The 19,610-nt window shown below is 43.4% G+C and overlaps 1 protein-coding gene across 1 annotated transcript; it reads left to right on the top strand.

The window, feature by feature from the left end:
* The first annotated feature begins 723 nt into the window (after positions 1 to 723).
* On the top strand, positions 724 to 19,374 carry PGP (phosphoglycolate phosphatase). The gene is made up of 3 exons (XM_078620862.1): positions 724 to 1,198; positions 14,034 to 14,307; positions 16,740 to 19,374. Exons 1-3 carry the CDS (start codon positions 821 to 823, stop codon positions 17,066 to 17,068), a joined length of 981 nt encoding a protein of 326 aa, XP_078476988.1. The 5' UTR covers positions 724 to 820; the 3' UTR covers positions 17,069 to 19,374.
* Positions 19,375 to 19,610: the final 236 nt, after the last annotated feature.

Here is a 19,610-nt window from a genome sequence, read left to right on the forward strand (position 1 = left end):
TTTTATTATTTTCCTTCTACGTGGCTTTACCGAAAGATCCAAGAATATGAATCCCTGCAGTCACGAAAGCTTTAACTCGAAATTTACATGTGCAAGCTCTATATATTGCGGTCTAACAGTGACATAAAAACACTTGCAAACATCTGGGAGCAAAATACACCAGAAAAAGTGAGGTACATGTAAAAGTATGTTCTGTGTTTTAGTTTAATCGGGAAATAAAGCGGAGTGAATGGAGGGAGCATGTTTTATTTTGGGGGGGGGGGGGGGCAGAGCTTTGTGACGTCATATTTGAGGGGGGGTCTGACTTTTTGTGACGCCGTATGACGAGCGGGGGGAGGGTCAAAAATCGCGTGACGTCATTTATGGACGGCCCCATATGAGTATATGTTTCACACGAGATACGATAACTCAACAGTGGCAGCACGGCGTTACATTTACGGGCGGTCACCTTGATGAGAGTGACCGCCGTGGGACGTCTCGTGACCTCTCACGGGGAAGCGACCCCACGCGGTCACGGCCGTGACCCGCATCGCGCGATCCACGAAATCGATACTCAGAGAATCGCTGCGCTGGGAATCGCGCGCGCGAACCCCCCCACCCGCCACCACCCGCCCTGTCATCGCGACTGCGATTCGCTGGCGTCACTTCGTCAATCCCCGCCCCCCCAAAAAACCCACAGCGCTACTTGAATCGCTAATCGAGAAAGAATCGGTTACGTCGGGAATCGTTCCGGCGAATTTGGAATCGATTATCAGACCTCGCTCATACGAATCGCCGCACGCCTCCCGCAGTTTTGCCGCCACCGCCGCCGCCGCGTCCCATGGCCATGTCGCGCTCGCTCCACGCCTGCGAGCGGCTGTCCGTGCCGGCCTTGCGGCAGCTGCTGCGGGACACGGACACGCTGCTGTTCGACTGCGACGGGGTCGTGTGGCGCGGTGCTGACGCGCTGCCGGGCGCCGCCGCCACGCTCAACGCGCTGCTGCGGACGCCGGGAAAGCGCGTCTTCTTCCTCACCAACAACAGCTCGGCGACGCGGGCCGGCCACGCCGACAAGCTGCGGCGTCTCGGCGTGCGCCTGCCCGGTGGGGACGACGACGACCCGCAGCGAAGCGTGTACGGCACGGCGCACTGCGCGCCTCTCTTTCTGCTGCAGCAGCAGCAGCAGGAGCAGCAGGAGGAGAAGCAGCGGCCGTACAAGGTGCTCCATTCATTGACGTTGCACTTTTCATCTTCTTGGTTCTGTCGGTAAAGTCACGTAGAAGGGAAGTAATAAAGTAATAAAAAATACAATTCAAAAAAAAAATCTCACGTTTTAAAATAAATATTAAAAGTTATACTAGATAAATAATAAACCATAAATAAAAAGAAATACAATTCTCACGGCGTTTAAAAATAAATAATATAAATAATACTAGATAAAAAATAATAAATAAAATTCTCACGACGTTTCGGCCACAACGCAAGCAGCCGTCCTCAGGTGAGGAACAGGGTTGTCGGGAAGACAGCGTCCCAATGTGACTTTACCGAAAGAACCACTTTTGTGAATGACGCTGCGAGAGTGGGATGTGTGTGTGTCTTTACAGCTTTGTGTGTGTTCTTGGTTCTTTCGGTAAAGTCACGTAGAAGGGAAATAATAAAATAAGACAAATATTAAACAATAAAAAAATTGTTATTTTATTTTCTTGCTGTGGATTTCACACCTGATGACGATTGCTTGTGTTGCAGTCGAAACGTCGTGAGATTTTTTTTTCTTGTTTCAAGAATATGAATCCCTGCAGTCATGAAAGCTTTAAATCAGCTTTGTGTGTGTTAAACGTTAACGGGGGGGGGGGGGGTGGATTCAAGGCGTTATTGCTGAACCTCGCTGTGTTCACTCGTGCAGCAACTTAGCCCGAACACGTTGATAACCCCATTCCTGTATCATATATCTGCATGTTTATATCGTATCCAGAGTTTCGTGAACCCCTGTTATGAAAGCCGAAACCTCTGTTTGATTAGCGCTTTTATGGCACGAGAATGGTTGGTACATTGTCGTCTCGCGTTTAACGCCTTCGAAGTAGGAGGGCTTTGAAAAGTTTAAACAGCTCTCCGTTGTGAGTGCATGAAGTGCCAACCAAGTGATGAGGCTGTGTGTGGTTTCCATTGGAGACCAGCCGCTGTAATCACAGTGTATTGGTTTGGCCATGTTTGTTTGTTGTAGTACAGAGTTAGACTGATGGCCTTAATCTAAGTTGTCTTGTGGTTGTTGTTGTTTGACTTGCATCCCACTGGGATTTTTGCACACAGCGTTGGTGTACGGTTTTTTTTCTGCAATATTTTGCTGTCTTTTCTTGGATTTTCTGTTTGCACTTAGTCACATATTCACTTTAAGATGTTTTTTGTTCATGTTTTTGGTTTTTGTTTGTTGCGGTTGCACCCGATTCAAGAGACGAATGGCTCACAGGGCTATACCTAATAAATGAACTTGAACTTGTAATCACAGCCATTGGCCGTGTGAGAACGTAGAGACGGATTCGTGTGCCCTCCCATGTGGAGTGGCCACGTGGCTGGGTTGCCACAAGTTTACTTACGTAACCGTGCTGTCACAGGCAGGTTCGAACGACCGCGAAGTTAATCTCTCGCGTTAAGTTGTGTCCATCTCCCAAATCCGGATTGTTGGAATCTGCTGATAACGAGAACATCCTCTCTGGTCTCGCCTGTTTCGCCGACAAGAGGATGACGAGTCTGACGCATTGTTAGTCGGTCGGCTTTGTTGGTGGCAGGGGGGTGGTGAAATGATGGGACTCATTTGGGGTATCGTTGAGTCACCAGCGTGTGCACATTTTTTAAAAAATCCTTTATATTAAGTTCACTTGCTTGCTTGCTTGCGCGCTTACGACATTGCAAATCTTTCGGTCGTATTTTAACCCACTTCCCTTGATCCAATCGAGCTGACATTTTGCACACAGACTCGTTGTGCGTGACAATTTATTTTCGTGAAAATTTTTTTCCTAAATTTTCCACTTTTTAGGAATTTTTTTTCCCATATTTAATTTAAAATACCAATGTGATAAAAATGAAACTCTTACTCAAGAAAAACAGAAATGAATAATAAAATAAAACCGATGCCACGCATATAAAGGATTTATAGTGAAAAACTTTGTTTTTACGGGTTAATTTTTTACTGCTTACCATTAGATATGCGGATTCTCTCGGTGATGAGTTTTCTAATTGCGTGGAAAGTAATTTTCGCGTTTTGACAATTGGCACGGTATGAATGATTCATTATGAAGATTCTGAATTGAGTAGCCCTTTTGAAAACACTATGCCCCCGATAGTAAGTGTATTTCTGCAATCCTTTATGCGTTAATGGAGCTCTGTGGAGTGTTAACTGCTGCTCTTAAAAATAGTTACGATGTCAAATGTGTCAAAGCCAACACCTCGCATGTGTTACCCGCATCACCTCTATGAAAACGACACGTGTAAACGAGGGATCCACAGCAAACCTATGCGTGTGTGTCTCTGAAAGCATCCACGATGCTGTAAAAGTAGTTAGCGGACATCAAGTCTTTCTTTAAGGCCACCTTGTTGTGTGCTAGACAGCACATTACAGATATGGTAATGTGAGAGAGGTGTTCTATGAATATAAAATGCCTTGTCATGTACGCTGGTGATACGCCTGAGAAGCGTCGCCCTACCTGACCTCGGTAAACCAATCATAACACTGTAACACAATTTTTGTTTCTGGGTGCTAAGTGTTATTTTTATAATTGCTTATGCCTAAAAAGTATAGAAAATGGCTATTATTTCCCACAAACTTTGCTTTTGTGACGAGGACTTTATGTGACCGAAAGACACATGCACACGTTTTCTCGTTGGAAATAGGTAAATTTCAAAATATCACTGTCCTGGTCACAAAAGCTAAGTTTGTGGGGAATAATAGCCATTTACTGTACTTTTGAGGCATACGCAATTAGGAAATAACTACTACCCAGGAACAATTTTTTCGTTACACAGTGAGCTGTAATTGTTGAGAAAACCTCATCATAAAGTAATAGTGCAGGCTGGAAAATAACACGCAAAAATGTGTAATATGCGTTCAGCCTTGATTTGAGGCTTTCGTGACTGCAGGAATCCATACTCTTTGGTTCTTTCGGTAAAGTCACGTAGTTAGAAATGCTGTACAAGTAGTATGTGACTTTACCGAAAGAACCAAAGAGTATGCGTTCAGCCGTTGAATATTTAAAAAACCATCAGCATTTCCTGAAAAGGTACATTATGGTTTTCTTGTCTTAATTCACCATCCACATGAATTTCAGCGGATGTGACTGACTGATAGGCACCTGTAAGAATCTGCGGGACAACTATGGACTGGTTTTGTTATAATTAGGACTACTCGGCACAATATAGTCGCCAACGCTCATATGCGGAGGCCCATTTTCACACTTTGCGAACAATAATCACCCCGAGCTCTCAATATCCTGATAGTGCTTTGTCTTAGTGCTGTTCGCCTTTTGGCGTCCTCTGGTCTAACACCGTTTGAGACGAGGCTCTAAAAAAAGCTGTCTCTGGTGTGGACCAATCCGTTTCAAAGACAATGCATATGCTGTCAGAGCATGTTTTTTGTTTGCATGTTCACCTGAAAGAGAACAGTGAGTACTTATTTCACGTTGTCAATCTTCACGGAAACTTTTGAATGCATTAAGACTGTTAAAACGCAAATGACTCATTCCACCTTAAACAGTGTGTCATCTGAAATTGTCAATCACAAACCACACACACACACCTTTCAAGCCGATGTAAGACCGGTTTGAACTTTCTCCCACCCCCGCACCAGCATGTTGAAACATAGCCAAACAATCCTCATCGTGTGGGTAAGGCTTTCATCCAGAACTGTATTGACAAATACCTTTAAATGAGTATTACTACTCCTTATAAATACAGAAGTAAGCTTCATCCAGAGGCAACTTTCGTAATGAAAAACAAGTTAATTAGTTGAGTATAATCATGTTACACGTCTCTTGTCAATAGCGCTATTGCAAGTGTTGTAAAATCGAAGTGTCTTTCTGCTCAGACTAGTGTGGGATGGTACTTATCTTCTTTCAAGACCGTGAGCCTGCGATAAAAATGCCACATTCTTATGATGTGGTGCCAGGTTCTCCAGTGAATGAGCATTGTTGACATTTCAGAATATGGAATGCATATTATGAACTTCAAGGGACACACATTTTCATACACAAGCAGACAGATATGGAGGCATGCAATTGAGGAGAGGAAACACAAAAAACATCAACACATTTGCACATAAAACAGAAACCAAAACTTATTTTATATCTGGAAAATCAACAAACTGCAGGAGGCTTTTAGAGGGTAACTCCTATCAGTTAATTAAATGGATAACAGTAACCTTGCTTGACCCCTTTTTGCGAAGTTATTAAATGATAAAATCTGCCTTTATCCTCTGGCCAGGTAGCTTTAATGACTCTACAAACAAGAATTGCACAATCATGTTGTGTAATGCAGGCTGTGTAATCCAGATTGCATACATGTGAAAATAGTTGTGCACTTTGAACGTGTTGCATGTATTGAAGCAGAGCATGCCTGCACTAGGCAATGGTTTATTGCAGATGGCGCAGCCGTGCGTCTGCTGGATGCTTGTTGGGGCGCAAAGTCCTGAGTACAAAACGTTTGTCTACTCATCGAGCCTGAGTACAGTGGTGTGTCCGATGCCTGCGCTTGCAGACGTGGCACAGCTGGCAGCCACTCTGTCCGTGCAAAGACACTTGATGGCACTGCGAAAATATGCTCATAGATGTAAAAGAAGCTGATGCCCTGTAAAGTGACAGCTTTACAGCCACCAATATGTACACGTTAAAACATGAGTCTTTGCATCGGAAAAATCGTACAACAAAAATACCTGGGGTATCTGATCAAACGCGATGTTGACTTGAACTCAACCTAAACTATATAAAGTGTGCTGCAGTTTCCCCATGCTGAGAAAGCAAGGTATTAAATAAATAACTTGCCTTATTAAACACAGCATGTATTTGCAGCTACTGTATGTTGAAATTGGCTTTCTGGAATCTGCAATAATAATGGATTAATGCTGTTATGAGGAAACAATAAGTTACAAGATGGAGTTACGTTTTGGTGTGGTGGCACATCTGGCTCTTGATGTCGCAGAAGCAGAAAGTAACTGGAAGTTATTAGCACATTCGGAGACTAGAAGACGTTGATATTACTTCCGGATGTATTTGCTTGATTTCAGTTGAAACGCTGCCCTTGACTGGGCATTTTTACGTCTTAATGTTGCCCACTTGTTGTGATTGGCACATGGATGTTAGTTTTGATTCTATCTGCCACACCCCCCATCCCTTTTGCACTCAAAACCAGCTCCCGTAATCTGACCTTCCTCTTCATATTCTTCTCTCCCACATCTTTCTTGTTCCCATACTCACAATTCCCAGAATCCTCCCCTTGTCTCAACAATTAACCCCATGTTCACTGTGACCAGTCAGCATTGATGGACCCCACGAGGTTCACTGCCAGTAGATGTAGTTAATCGAGAGTCATGTGTATTGTCACCTTTAATGTTGACACTAACTGTCCTGCGAATCCTTCAGGATAATTATTGACTTCAGGTCTCATGCCTGCCAGGACGAGGACGTCTGCAGATAATGAGAAACGTTGCAGACGGGTTTGACCCAACCTCACGGATAACAGCATTCGCCAATAAGAGTTCTTCTGTTGTTGCAGGTAATCTAGAAAATATGGGTTTTTATATGATATTGGTAAACTGTGGCCTGTCATTGAATGGAAAAATAAAATCATAGTTTAGATTAAATAATGTGCCTTGACATTGCTGCCTTCCATTACTTGGCAGTAGAAGAATGTCAAGCTTCAAACATGTGTAATGAGTGACTTCCGTGACACATCGTGTGGAGGGTACTTCTTCTTTATTACTCACACTTAACACAGCACAGGCCAACACTTATTATTTCTCCCACCGAGTACAACACTCGATATTAACGTCTCTACTGGCTACACACAGCCAATCACTCAGCGGGGTCCCATCGCCCTCATTCGGCTACGCCGCTGGCTGGCGGCGTGACGATGACGGCGATGGAAACCACGCAGGAGATCTTCCACGTGGCCGTACGACGGAGAGAGATGTCGGCGAGCAGCCACGCAGCCAAATATTAAGGGTTTGCTGTACACAGCCCAAGGGAACTTGGCTCCATTCTAATGCGACTTATTTATTTATAACTGCTCTTTGTGTTTAGTTTGTCTTTCTCTTGCACCTCCGATTCACATGGTTGGCTATGTATGCTGCGAAAGAAGTTCAACATACACATGTAATTTTCACAGTTATGATCATCTCTGTGATTCTTTGCAACAACAGCGCCTCCCGTAGCAAATGATGACACCAACAGCAAGTTCTCTTCATGTGTAATAATTTTCACTGTCGTCATCATCAGCCATGTTCTATTGCTGTGGATGAAGGCCTCCCATGAAGCCACAATCCATCTTACTTCTGCACGCGAGCTGATCTAATCGCTGCATTTTCATAGTGATTGCCTCTTGGACATGTTCCCTGCTTTGGCTGCCATTCCATCACCAGTCCCATGCATTGGCCTTCATTTCTCCTCGCAATGTGTCCTACCCCATACCTGCTTACTTTTCCCAATGGTCAATGTGATGTCTGTAATTAGTGTTTGTTCCTTTATGGGTTTCTCTTCATCTCAGTGTAATGTTTGTTATACATGCATATCTCTGTGAACTTTTCATTTCTTGTGCTATTTCTTTCAATGAAACAATGTGAATAAGCATTAGAACTACACAACAACAGGATTGTATGAGGTGAAATCGACCAAAAATTATTTTGGATATGTTCGCTACGGTTAGAATCATCATGTGCTTGTGCGTGCATGTTCATCACTATTCATCTTGAAATTGCAGCAGTATGCACGTGTGCTCATGCTCACATGTGGCAGATGCCACAACCACATTTTTCCACATCCCTGCTCACTCGGACCCATAGATGTTGACTCTCCTTTAATACTTTTGCAACTATGTTGTAGGCTTGCATTTCCAAGATTGTCACGTGACTTATTTTGTGCGTTCGTTTTACAAATGTAATTTTAACAAGCAACCAACCAGGTTGACTTGTGACAATTATTTAAATTTTAACTTTTTTGACCGATTGACTTGGATACCTAAAGTAAACCAAAGGAATACATAAATTTAATGAGCATATGGCTGCTGTAGTGTCATATACTATTGTCACATCGTAACATCACTGGTGTGACATGACTTCTCAGCACGTAATATAATAGTATCGCATTCTGTCCTCATGTGCCCATATCCAAGGCTTATACGATAAGACTCTTATACCTGTGACACACAAAGATATATACCTAAAATTACCTATTTTTATTTACAAAAGTTACAAATGTTTTAAATGGAGACGTGTTTTAGTTATTAGAAGAAACACCCACATTCTATTTGAGACTAATAATAGTGGAGTGGCCTATTGGGGTACAGACATATTATATATATATATACACCTGTCACCGAATATCCTTGTGCGAGTACCGTAACTAAAAATAGCATTCAGCATAAAGTGTTGAAAGATTTACAGCATTTGGTTTGAGACGTACAAATATTGAAAAATAATGTCATAATTGTTTAAATAAACTTGTGGAGCTGCTTTTAAATTTTTATTGAACGTGAACTGTTTAATGCAATGTAATGTTACACAGGTGTAGTGGGTTCCATGGATGCGCACACACTTGAACTTGGAGGCAACACGTTTATTACCACACTCCACCAGGGTTACTACATAAACGTACACTAGTTAAATGGACCCCAACAGGGTAACTACATAAACGGGTCAGGTCAGCAACATACTGCCTGTTCCATGATGCCGAACGTAACAACCGAAGACCGAAGAGACGTAGCCCCGAGAGTTCCATTCCGACAGACAGCCGCGATCGCTCTCGGGACTTCCCTTTTATGCTCCCAAGCGTGGCCTCGCTCCGCCTTCGGCCACGCCCCCTTTTGGTTCTTACCAGAAGGTTCTCGGCTAAGCATCACGTGTCCCTCGAGCCCCCTTTTTGGGCCCCCTCGCTACCCTGTCCCGGTCACGTACCCTCTTGGGTTCACCCAGACTGTCACGTCCTTACTTGCCCTCTCTCAGACCGTCACCAGAACTATGCCCCCTAGGGTCCGCTTGCATGCCATATCTACTCTGGTGCCAGAGAGAGGCTCAAGACGCACAGTTCCACTCTTGTGATAGTAGCTGGCGCTAAACACCATCTTGACTCTATTTACGTCACTCCATCAACCCTCCCTTTTAGAAAACACAGCCGTCCTGTCTGATCACTAACCCCTTAACCATAACAACAACAGCAACAATCCCAAAAAAAAGAATGCCTCCCAAAATTTTCTTTGCAATAATAACAATGAACAACCGCGAATGAGAATAAATACAATATATACAATACATACAATTAACCAAGAATGAGAGAGAGAAAGAAAAGAGAAAACAAATGTCAGCAAATGTACAAGGGCCGACCCTACCTCCTGGCACCAAAACCCACAATCCTACCCCCTTATTCTTTGGTTTTTTCGGTAAAGTCACGTATAAAGATAAAATAATAAATTAAATAATAGCATACGACGTTTCGATTGCAACACAAGCAATCATCATCAGGTATAATGAAATAGCGACATAGAATCTAACCAGAAAACTATAGACAGACATATAAGCAGACAGATATCACCAAGATACATAGAGAGAGCAACCCAGGTACAGAGAGGGGTGATCGTCTCTGTGGGGTGGCCTTAAATAGACAGAGGGGGGCGGAGGGGGGTAGGGAAAAAATTTACATGTCAATGAGTACGAAGGGCCGCGTAGTAAAGTAAGCAGGCTTAGAGGGAGACAGAACACACTAAATTAAATAACCTAGCAAAGTATCGAAATGTCTCCCTCTAAGCCTGCTTACTTTACTACGCGTCCCTTCGTACTCATTGACATGTAAATGTTTTCCCTACCCCCCTCCCTCTCTCTGCCTCCGCCCCCCTCTGTCTATTTAAGGCCACCCCACAGAGACGATCACCCCTCTCTGTACCTGGGTTGCTCTCTCTATGTATCTTGGTGATATATGTCTGCTTATATGTCTGTCTATAGTTTTCTGGTTAGATTCTATGTTGCTATTTCATTATACCTGATGATGATTGCTTGTGTTGCAATCGAAACGTCGTATGCTATTATTTAATTTATTATTTTATCTTTATACGTGACTTTACCGAAAAAAACAAAGAATAATTCTTGCAGTCACGAAAGCTCCAAAATTAAAATCCTACCCCCGTACGCGTGTCACCACCCGCGAGCACAAGAAGAGCCAGGATCAGCCAATGACCCATCCGGTTCGTGTGTGTGACCACCAACAGACGGTGCGGGAACGATTATCGCGCTGGAGGAGAGTCCCCATAGTGACTCTATTTACGTCACTACACAGGCATAAGGTTACGTGCCCTGTAATTGCATATGTACCGAGCGACATTACTTGTGGCTATATATGTGAAGCTATGCAACTCGCTGATCACCCTTTGTGCTTTAAACAAAATTGCAGATTCTAACTTGCCTACATCACAGCCCTATACTTGGAGAATGTAATCGTTATTGTACAGGAAAACTTCACCGAATGTAGGGATCATGGTTCTGGAAAATACCGTCTTGGGAAAAACCGCGATCGGCAAATTTAAGACCTTACAGGAAAACTGGGTTACATTCCTGGGTCCCAAATGATCACCCCCTCCCTCTTTATTTAAATAACTAGTTCATAAATCCTGTCTTCACCAGGCAAAAGTTTTGAAGAACCTGATATGATTTGTTTTTATCTATGATCAAACACTAACAACTACTCCAAAAATGTGTTTTTTGTACGCAAAAAATCTGCAATGGTTGACTTGATTCAACTTCTTATTTAATCTAATTGTCTTTTTGGTCTCCCTGTATCTGCTCTCACTCTCCTCCAACAAATAGAAAATGCTCTGCAAGGGTTATTTTCAATTTCCCCATTAATTGTCACAGTTCCCCTCTCTATTTAAAGCTTTCGTGACTGCAGGGATTCATCTTCTTGGTTCTTTCGGTAAAGTCACATAGAAGGGAAATAATAAAATAATAAAAATGAAACATAATAAAAGAAAAATTCTCACGACGTTTCGGCCACAACACAAGCAGCTGTCCTCAGGTGAAGAAACAGCTGTCCATTGGGATGCTGTCTTTCCGACAGCTCTCTTTCTTCACCTGAGGATGGCTGCTTGTGTTGTGGCTGAAAGGTCGTGAGAATTTTGATTTTATATTGTTTTATTTTTATTATTTTATTATTTCCCTTCTGCGTGACTTTCCTCTCCTCCTTCAACTCCACTACAGCTGTGTTTAATCTCATCATGCACTTGCCCTTCCTTATCTTGCCTCTCTAATCTCCTTCTATGTCCCCTCTCCTCTTCATTCCCAATTTCTGTCTCTCTCTGTCCCTCCTTGTCCTTGTGCCCAATCCTGTTTTCGGTCGATCTCCCTCCTGGAATAAACTTTCCCTGTACATTAAGCAGGTCACCCTTCATAACCTCATTCCGTTCCTCCCCTACCCTTTCATGATCTCTAAGTACCCTCGATCGCAGTCACTCATTCCTCAATATTTGCATTGCAATCTTCCAATTAAATTATTTTCTTCTGTCACCTTTGTTTTACTATTTCAAGCACCTTGAATAAAGGTGTTAAAAAATATTAGATTATCCAGTAGCATGTGTTTTAAACAAGCACTCTTTAGCCTTTTTGGTCTCCTAAGCAGTTGGAATTGCAAATCAAATACTGCTGGATTGCCATATTTTTTTGGCAAGACCACTGCATTTACACAATGGGGGCCTGTCTAACACTAATATCATTGGTTGAAAAGAAACAAATGTTCAACAATACATTAACAGGCTTTTATTTATGAACAGCAACTCAAACTTCTCGTTGCTCAAGCCCTGACCATAGCTATCCCTTAAGTGCATGAAACGGAAGCTACTGAGTAAGAGTAATTTCCATATAGTGTCGTCGTGACCTGTGTTTGGAAAGCTGTGTGCGGAGCGGCATGGTTGTGATGGAAAAATAGAACACTGATAAAGCTTTCTTTGACTAATTTACTTCGTGAAATGAAAAGATGTTACAATAGCACCCACGTCAAGCACAAGGTGGATTACAAGCAAAGTTATGCACGTGTGTTTTTTTTATGTTTAACATGGGAATGCAGTGTGCTATGTTATACACACTATGCATACCAGTCGGTATGGATATCACCAATAGGCAGCAATTAAACTAACCCTTGTCAGTACCTCGCCAATGAACAATGTGAACATTTCATGACATGAACATTAATGTCACATATTAATGTAAAATACACGCTATGTATCTTTTCTCGACATTTTCTCTGCTGAACTAGGCCTTGCAAACTTCCTGAATATTCTTCGGTGCATTATTTCATGCAGGATAGACTACTTTTATAGTAATCTAGGTAATTTCTTATTACAATGGGTTTTTTGTATGATGTTAAAACATTAAACGTATCTTGTGCACAGTTATTTGTGAAAAGAAAAGCTGTATTAAGTAACCAAGCATAGGTTTCAGCAGCGGTAATGCCTCTGGTGTTTTCCTGTTTAAACTTGTGGTGGAAAGTCTCGCAGAAATACAATCTTCTAAAACATTCGTCCTAAATAACATTTGTAAGGCACACTACTGCCTTGCAGTCTTTTACACTTGATAATCTTCCATAACATTGGCAACCAACACAAAAAGTGACATTGCAAAATGGAAAATTACAAATGTGTGTGTGTGCCAACAGTGTGGTGAGGTTGCACATGCAGCTAGTATTGGACACAACTACCCTGTGCCTGTGATGTAGTGATCTCACACAACATGAGTTCATGCTAACCTTGACTATGTATCATACTTGATACAACATGAGAAAATCCTTTCTTTATGGATTGCATGTTGGTGACATCGCTGCGCTTATTTGCGTGATGACGTCACCAATATCCCACAGCGTTGATCCATGATCACGCATGGAGCTGACGTCACACCTCCCCCATACCCACCCTCCATCCTGGCCGTGGAGCCTGTGCAAATGTGAGAGGAGAGAGATAGGTGAGGAAATGAGATAGGTGAGGGAGGGAGATAGGTGAGGGAATGAGATAAGAGGAGAGAGATAGGTGAGGAAATGAGATAAGAGGAGGGAGGGAGATAGGTGAGGAAATGAGATAAGAGGAGGGAGGGAGATAGGTGAGGAAATGAGATGAGAGGAGAGAGACAGGAGGGAGGGAGGTGAGGGAGATAGATGAGGGAGGGAGATAGGTGAAGGAGGGAGATAGGTGAGGGAGGGAGATAGGTGAGGGAGGGAGATAGGTGAGGGAGGGAGATAGGTGAGGGAGGGAGATAGGTGAGGGAGGGAGATAAGAGGATGGCGAAAGAGACAGAACGAAGAGGAGAGAGGCAGGGAGAAAGTGAAAGGACGTGAAATTGAGAGGAAAGGGAGAGCAAAATGGAAAGAGGGGTGAAGGAAAGTGACAAGCAGTGGGAGAGAGGATACGGGAAAGGCAAGAGAGATTGAAACGGGAAAGGGAGAAGTGGGAATAAGCAGAGCGAGGGTTGGAGAGAAATGCAGAAAGATGGGGGGGGGGGAAGTGGATAAGATAGTGGAGAGAGGAGAGGAATATGAGGGAGAGATAGAAGAGGGAACTGGAATAGAGACTGAGTAATCGAGATAAGTTGGGATGCACAATACAGAGAAGACAGAAAAAGTTGGTGACAGGGCTCTGTATAAGATTAAAACATTGGCTGGCTGGCAGGGGAGGGCTGGACGGTCACATCCAAAGGACGTACGAGTTGCTAGTATATATATATAAAGAGTATATGTAATTATATTTGTGTTAAGTAAACAAATGGACATTTTGAAATGGAAATGTACTTTTCCCCCACCCAGCCATTAACATGAGGCGCTGCCCTGCAGGTGTATCTGATCGGCAGTGAGGCCATGGCGAGTGCACTTGAGGAGGCGGGGATCCCTTTTGTTGGGGGCCCGGGCCCCGAAGTTGACCTGGGCTGGCCGCCGGAGAAACCAGAACTGGACCCGGATGTGCGGGCGGTGCTGCTGGGCTTTGATCGACACTTCAGCTACGCCAAGATGGTGCGGGCAGTGGCTTACCTCCGTGATCCTGCCTGTGCCTTCGTCGCTACCAACACTGACACCTGTCTGCCGCTGGAGGGGGACAGGGTTATTCCAGGTGAGCTGATGGCAGAGTTCGCAATCGGGTTTTGATTCCTTACCCGTACCCGGCCGCACCAGGGTCGCAAACGGATACCCGTACCCTACCCGTACCCTACCCGATACCCTACCCGATACCCGGCTACCCATACCCGACCGGGTATCGAGTAGGGTACGGGTATCGGGTACCCGATTGCGACCTCTGGCTGATGGGCTCCATTTTACTTGCGTATATTACTGTTGAGCCCCCCACTGCCAATTGAGTCTTGGTGTCTTTCTGTATTTGAATACCTGCTGCAGCGGTCCATTGTGAGCATCTTGCCGAAATGAGTGGAGCTCGTCTCCTCTCAAGGCAGCGCGCGAAGCCAGTGGTGGACATTCTATATTCCGTGTAGCTTGTCAACTCTACAGATGCAGATCTCTTTGTCCATGGTGATATGGGAGACCAATGGCATGGATCCTGTTATCCACGGAACTATCCGCGATTTGACTCTCATCCACATGTTAACATAACCGGCGGATTACCCGCGAATATGATATATTTGCAGTACGACTACTCTTATCCAGGGAAAAAATTGCGGATAAAAGGATGCTGTGCCGCAAAAACGTATCCCAAAAGTAAAGGAAATGGCGAATAGGAATATGGCAACTATTTGTGACCATCCAACTTCGCCACAGCGCCTCGAAAGCAATTCCCTTCACCTGCCATGATATCTTTGTTCCTAAAACTTACATAGAAAGTTTAAACTTGAAAGGACATTCACATTGGACTTAGGGTAGTCTTGGAGGGAATAGCAAAAATACATTCCTGCGGAGGGAGCTGGTAGGAACGTTGGGTTGCTCGGTCAATGGCCAGGGTCAACGGCGGCATGGTGTATTCCGCAAATATGGCCGACTGTGAGGGCGGGCACAAGGCGGGTAAGAAGGTTAAACGTTGAGTTTTATAAGGGCACCACGGGGTGACCAGCCCCTCCCAACCCAGCCCCAACCCTCCCACCCCCACCCAGCCCCACCCAGCCCCTCCCCACCCTCCCCTCCCCACCCAGCCCCACCCTCCCCACCCTCCCCACCCAGCCCCTCCCTCCCCACCCAGCCCCTCCCTGCACGACGGACAGACACAATAATCCCCTGTGGGCTGGTGTAACCAGGAGGTTCCTACCAGTATAACTGGTTGTCTTGATCTATAGTACCGCACATTAATTCACAACCTGATTTAAATTTTGACGATGTTTGTTGTTCATATGTACAGTACAGCTGACAATTATCTGTGGCCTTGTTACCCACATCTGCTGTTATCCATGGGATCAAAATGGTCTGAGGAAAATGTTTTGTTAATATTTAAAGAGATGGTTGATACTTGAATGGCGTTAGCGTAATTGGAGTGGTGCAGTGTCGTTGGGGAATGACTTTGAGAGGTCACTGGCTATCTATACATGTTGAGTGATTTGATACGTTGCCCTGCCTGCATAGCGGCATGCAGTAACTTTACCGAATCAGCTGAAATCTGTAAAGTTATTTTTGAACAGGTTTGTACTTGAAAACGTATAATGCTCATATCTGCAGTTGCACTGAGGTTTTTAGTTTGCAAATATTTGCACGCTAAATGTACTTTGATCTTATAAAGTAATTGGTGATCAACTACGTAGATACATTTACATATTCTGCATTAACTGACATTTCCATAAGCAAGTAGTGTAACTTGCCAAAATCTGACATGTTCAATTGCCCATAAATAATTGTGTTTTGACAGAACTGAAATTTCAATTAAATGCATGCACACCAACTGTTTAATTATATGCTCCTACAGAGAACGAGTCTTGTCTGTGATGTTGTTGAAAAACGAAAGTTTGATTACGTGGTAGAAGGTTCATTCTTGTGTGTTTGTGGTGTTGTTTCATCCTCGCCTGAGGAATGATGGGATGAATGAAACATGAAACACGATTGTTAATAAAGCCATACATTTGTAAAATTCTAGCCTGACACCATAAATTACACGACTTCCTGGTTTGCATATCCCTCACATTTTTACCTTCATTTTATTGCTGTGAAATACGTCACACCTTACGAAAGAATATCTTTGTATTTTTTTGCAAAAAATGTCAGATGTGGTGCCTGTTGCTGGTATAGAGTAGCATTTTATTATGCATCAATTCTAAAGCTGAATTCACTTCTCTTGCTAAATACATGCATCGAATTGTGCATTGGAGAATCGATTGTTTTCGGTCCTTATATTTCAAATGTTATGGGTTCTTATTTTCTTGTTCATGTTTTTCTTTTTTGCGGTTGCACCTGATTCAAGAGCCGAATGGCTCACAGGGCTATACCAAATAAATGAAACTGAAACGTGACTGCTGCAGCGGAATCGTGCTGACGAGTGGTCAATCGCATCACGCCTGATGATAACTGGGCTGTTGGCTTGATGAGTTTCGTCCGCGCCTGTGTGATGTGCAGGCACAGGCAGCCTGCTCGCTGCCCTGGAGTGTGCGTCGCAGCGCAAGGCGGCCATCGTGGGCAAGCCCAGCGAGTTCATGTTCGAGTGTGTGCTGCGTGCCGAGAAGGTGGCACGCGAGCGCTGCTTAATGGTCGGCGACCGCCTCGACACGGATATCCTCATGGGCACGCAATGCGGCCTGCCCACGCTGCTGGTGCTCACGGGTGTCTCTACGCTGGCCGAGGCGCAGGCCTGTCGCGACAGCAACGATCACGAGCGCCAAAAGCTGGCGCCCACTTACGTCATCGACTCCATCGCTGACCTGCTGCCTGCGATCGACGAGCTCTGATCACGTGTCTTATTTCACCTCGATTGCTTAGCAATAGCTATTACGTTATTGCAAATTGTGATTCAATGCCGAATGGTGTCTCTTTATGCCTTGTTCGTACTCGATAATTAGCATTATTTTGGAATTTTGCTATTTATAGTCCTTGCAACTATATCATCTTTATCCTTTACATCAAATGTTCTGATTACAGTATAGTTATCGGTGACTCATCTGGTCAGTATGTAATTATCTGTCATAGCAGCTTGTTGCTCATTAGAATTTTGATAGTTACCAACATGTGAAATCATCACTGCATAAAACCATGTTGGCCCTGCGTGCCCTGATTCCATCACTATTTAAAGCACTTGTAGAATAGAGGCGTGTCTCTTTCAAGCGTTCTTTATACGATAATTTGCTATAATGAGCAATTTTAATTTAGACCCATTTGTTCGCAATAACGAGCAAATTATTCGCTTATCGAGTGGAGACCGATAAATATGCATCCTGTGGCGGCAGGGGGTTAGAGCTTGCCTGCGTGTTTGGTTGTGTGGCACTGTAATGAGTGGGGTGGTGTAATGGTTAGCGTGCGGCACGACGAACCCGGTGAACTGAGTTCGATTCCTACTCAAGGCCAACACCAGTGACGATTATCTGATCTGGTCCTGGGCCTCCCCTAGGTCGACACAGCCAGAAATGCGTTTTTAATATTTGGCTTTTATAAATTTCCACGTGATCAACCACTTCGCTGAGCTATCATTTGTGGCCACATCTCTTCCGAAAAAGCAATATAGCTCAGTCGGCCTTAGTAAAATAAATAAAAAATTAGTTTCAAATGAGTACCTGGTACGGTGTGTAAACATCGCCACTAGGGAGACAAAGGCGGCCGGGTGTGGTACTGGCCACCCACCCCTCGTGTGCCGTACCGGCCTTTATAGGTGCTCGCTAACAACACTTGCCCCAACAGTCTGTTAAGGCTATACGGGGGATCTTGCACTGTGGTTCTTAATGTGTCGTGTAATATTTGATTTTAATATTTATTTTTTAAATTATAATTTGTATTTCTCATGTTAAAAAAAAAGTTTTTCAAGAGTGGAAAATTTTGAGGCTAAAACTTTGCTTTTAACATGGGAGTCAATAGGAAAATAATTATCGTTAAGCAATTTTCACGGAGCGTATCTCGTTAAGCGAGGCACGCCTATATTAACACATATCTTAGAGTAACAGAATGCTTTGAGTTGATTTCAGAAAAAAAAAATCCAGGTATAAAGAAGTCGATTTTGAATCCAGTAAAAATGGGAATAAAATTAAATGCAAATGTTACAAACTCCTATCAACTTCATAACCACTGCCTGGAACCACATTTTCCCGTAATTTCAGCCGTGGCTGTTTGATTTAGAATTAATTATTCAAAGATGATCATTCCGTTATCTGAAGGAGATTGAAAGAAAGCAAATCGATGAGCTGAATTAACCACCGTGAGATGACCAGCCCAGTGCACGCCAAGATCAATTCTGGGTGCAATTTCCTGTGCAGCTCGGTCGTGCACAAGGCGATGCACTGTGGGTGGCGGCATATACAACAGACTGCAACTTCCACATCAGCTATGAGTCGGATGAATGAACCTACTCATTCATGCGCTCATCTATTTTTTTTCACTTGCATAAACCAATAGTTATTTTTTTAGTACGAGTGGTTAGTAAAATATTTGGTTCTGTATTAAATTGTGTTTTTCAGTTTGTGATAACTGATGTCGGTTGCATTTGCAGTCGTCACTAGAAATGTACTGTAGATGTGATACATGACCCCATTTAAACCACTTTCACTGCTCATGATAATCGCCTGTGATCAGCACATGATTGTATGGATCCACCCTGCGCTATGTATGGTGAGAATCTGGTAAACCTACTTTGGTTCTATTTGAATATAGAAAATGGGAGAAACAATACAGATTGTGAGGACTTAACATTATGGGTAAGGCAGGCTGCCTGTTCGATTCGTGTGTGGAGGGTTTTACCTTATAAATAAACCACACGAGGTGCACGTGTTGAGGCTTGAGTAACAGCACCACTGTCTACCCTGCTCACATTTTGTATTTCATGCTTAATCCATCATGTCATGAAGTCGTGTACAGTGTTTGATGTAAAATTTCCTGACCTATATTATGGGCTATTTTAATTAGAATTGGTCAGTGCAATGCTTCACATCGTTGGCAGTTTGAATATGAATGGTTAAAATAAGATTGAATGAAATACACACTTGAATTGCTGAATAGCAGATAATATATTTGATTGTAAAGTAATTACTATTATAAAACATCTCTTATCAAATGATGTGTCACTCTTCAGACCCACAAGAACGCACTACAGCACATGGTCGTAAGTTAACAGCAAGGAGATAATTTGCGTGGCTGAAGGTCAACAGACCGTAAAATGATTCACGCTTTTCAAGTAGCCACTAAAGTTAAATCCCACATACGTGTTATGTCTTGCCAGTTTTTACCGAAGCTTCAAATGTCAACGTGAAGACAGCCATTGTTTAACTTCACTGTTTTTATTAACAGTGG

The sequence above is a fragment of the Lampetra planeri genome, chromosome 3, assembly GCF_965212315.1.
Source record: "Lampetra planeri chromosome 3, kcLamPlan1.2.h2, whole genome shotgun sequence".
Lineage (NCBI taxonomy): Eukaryota > Metazoa > Chordata > Hyperoartia > Petromyzontiformes > Petromyzontidae > Lampetra > Lampetra planeri.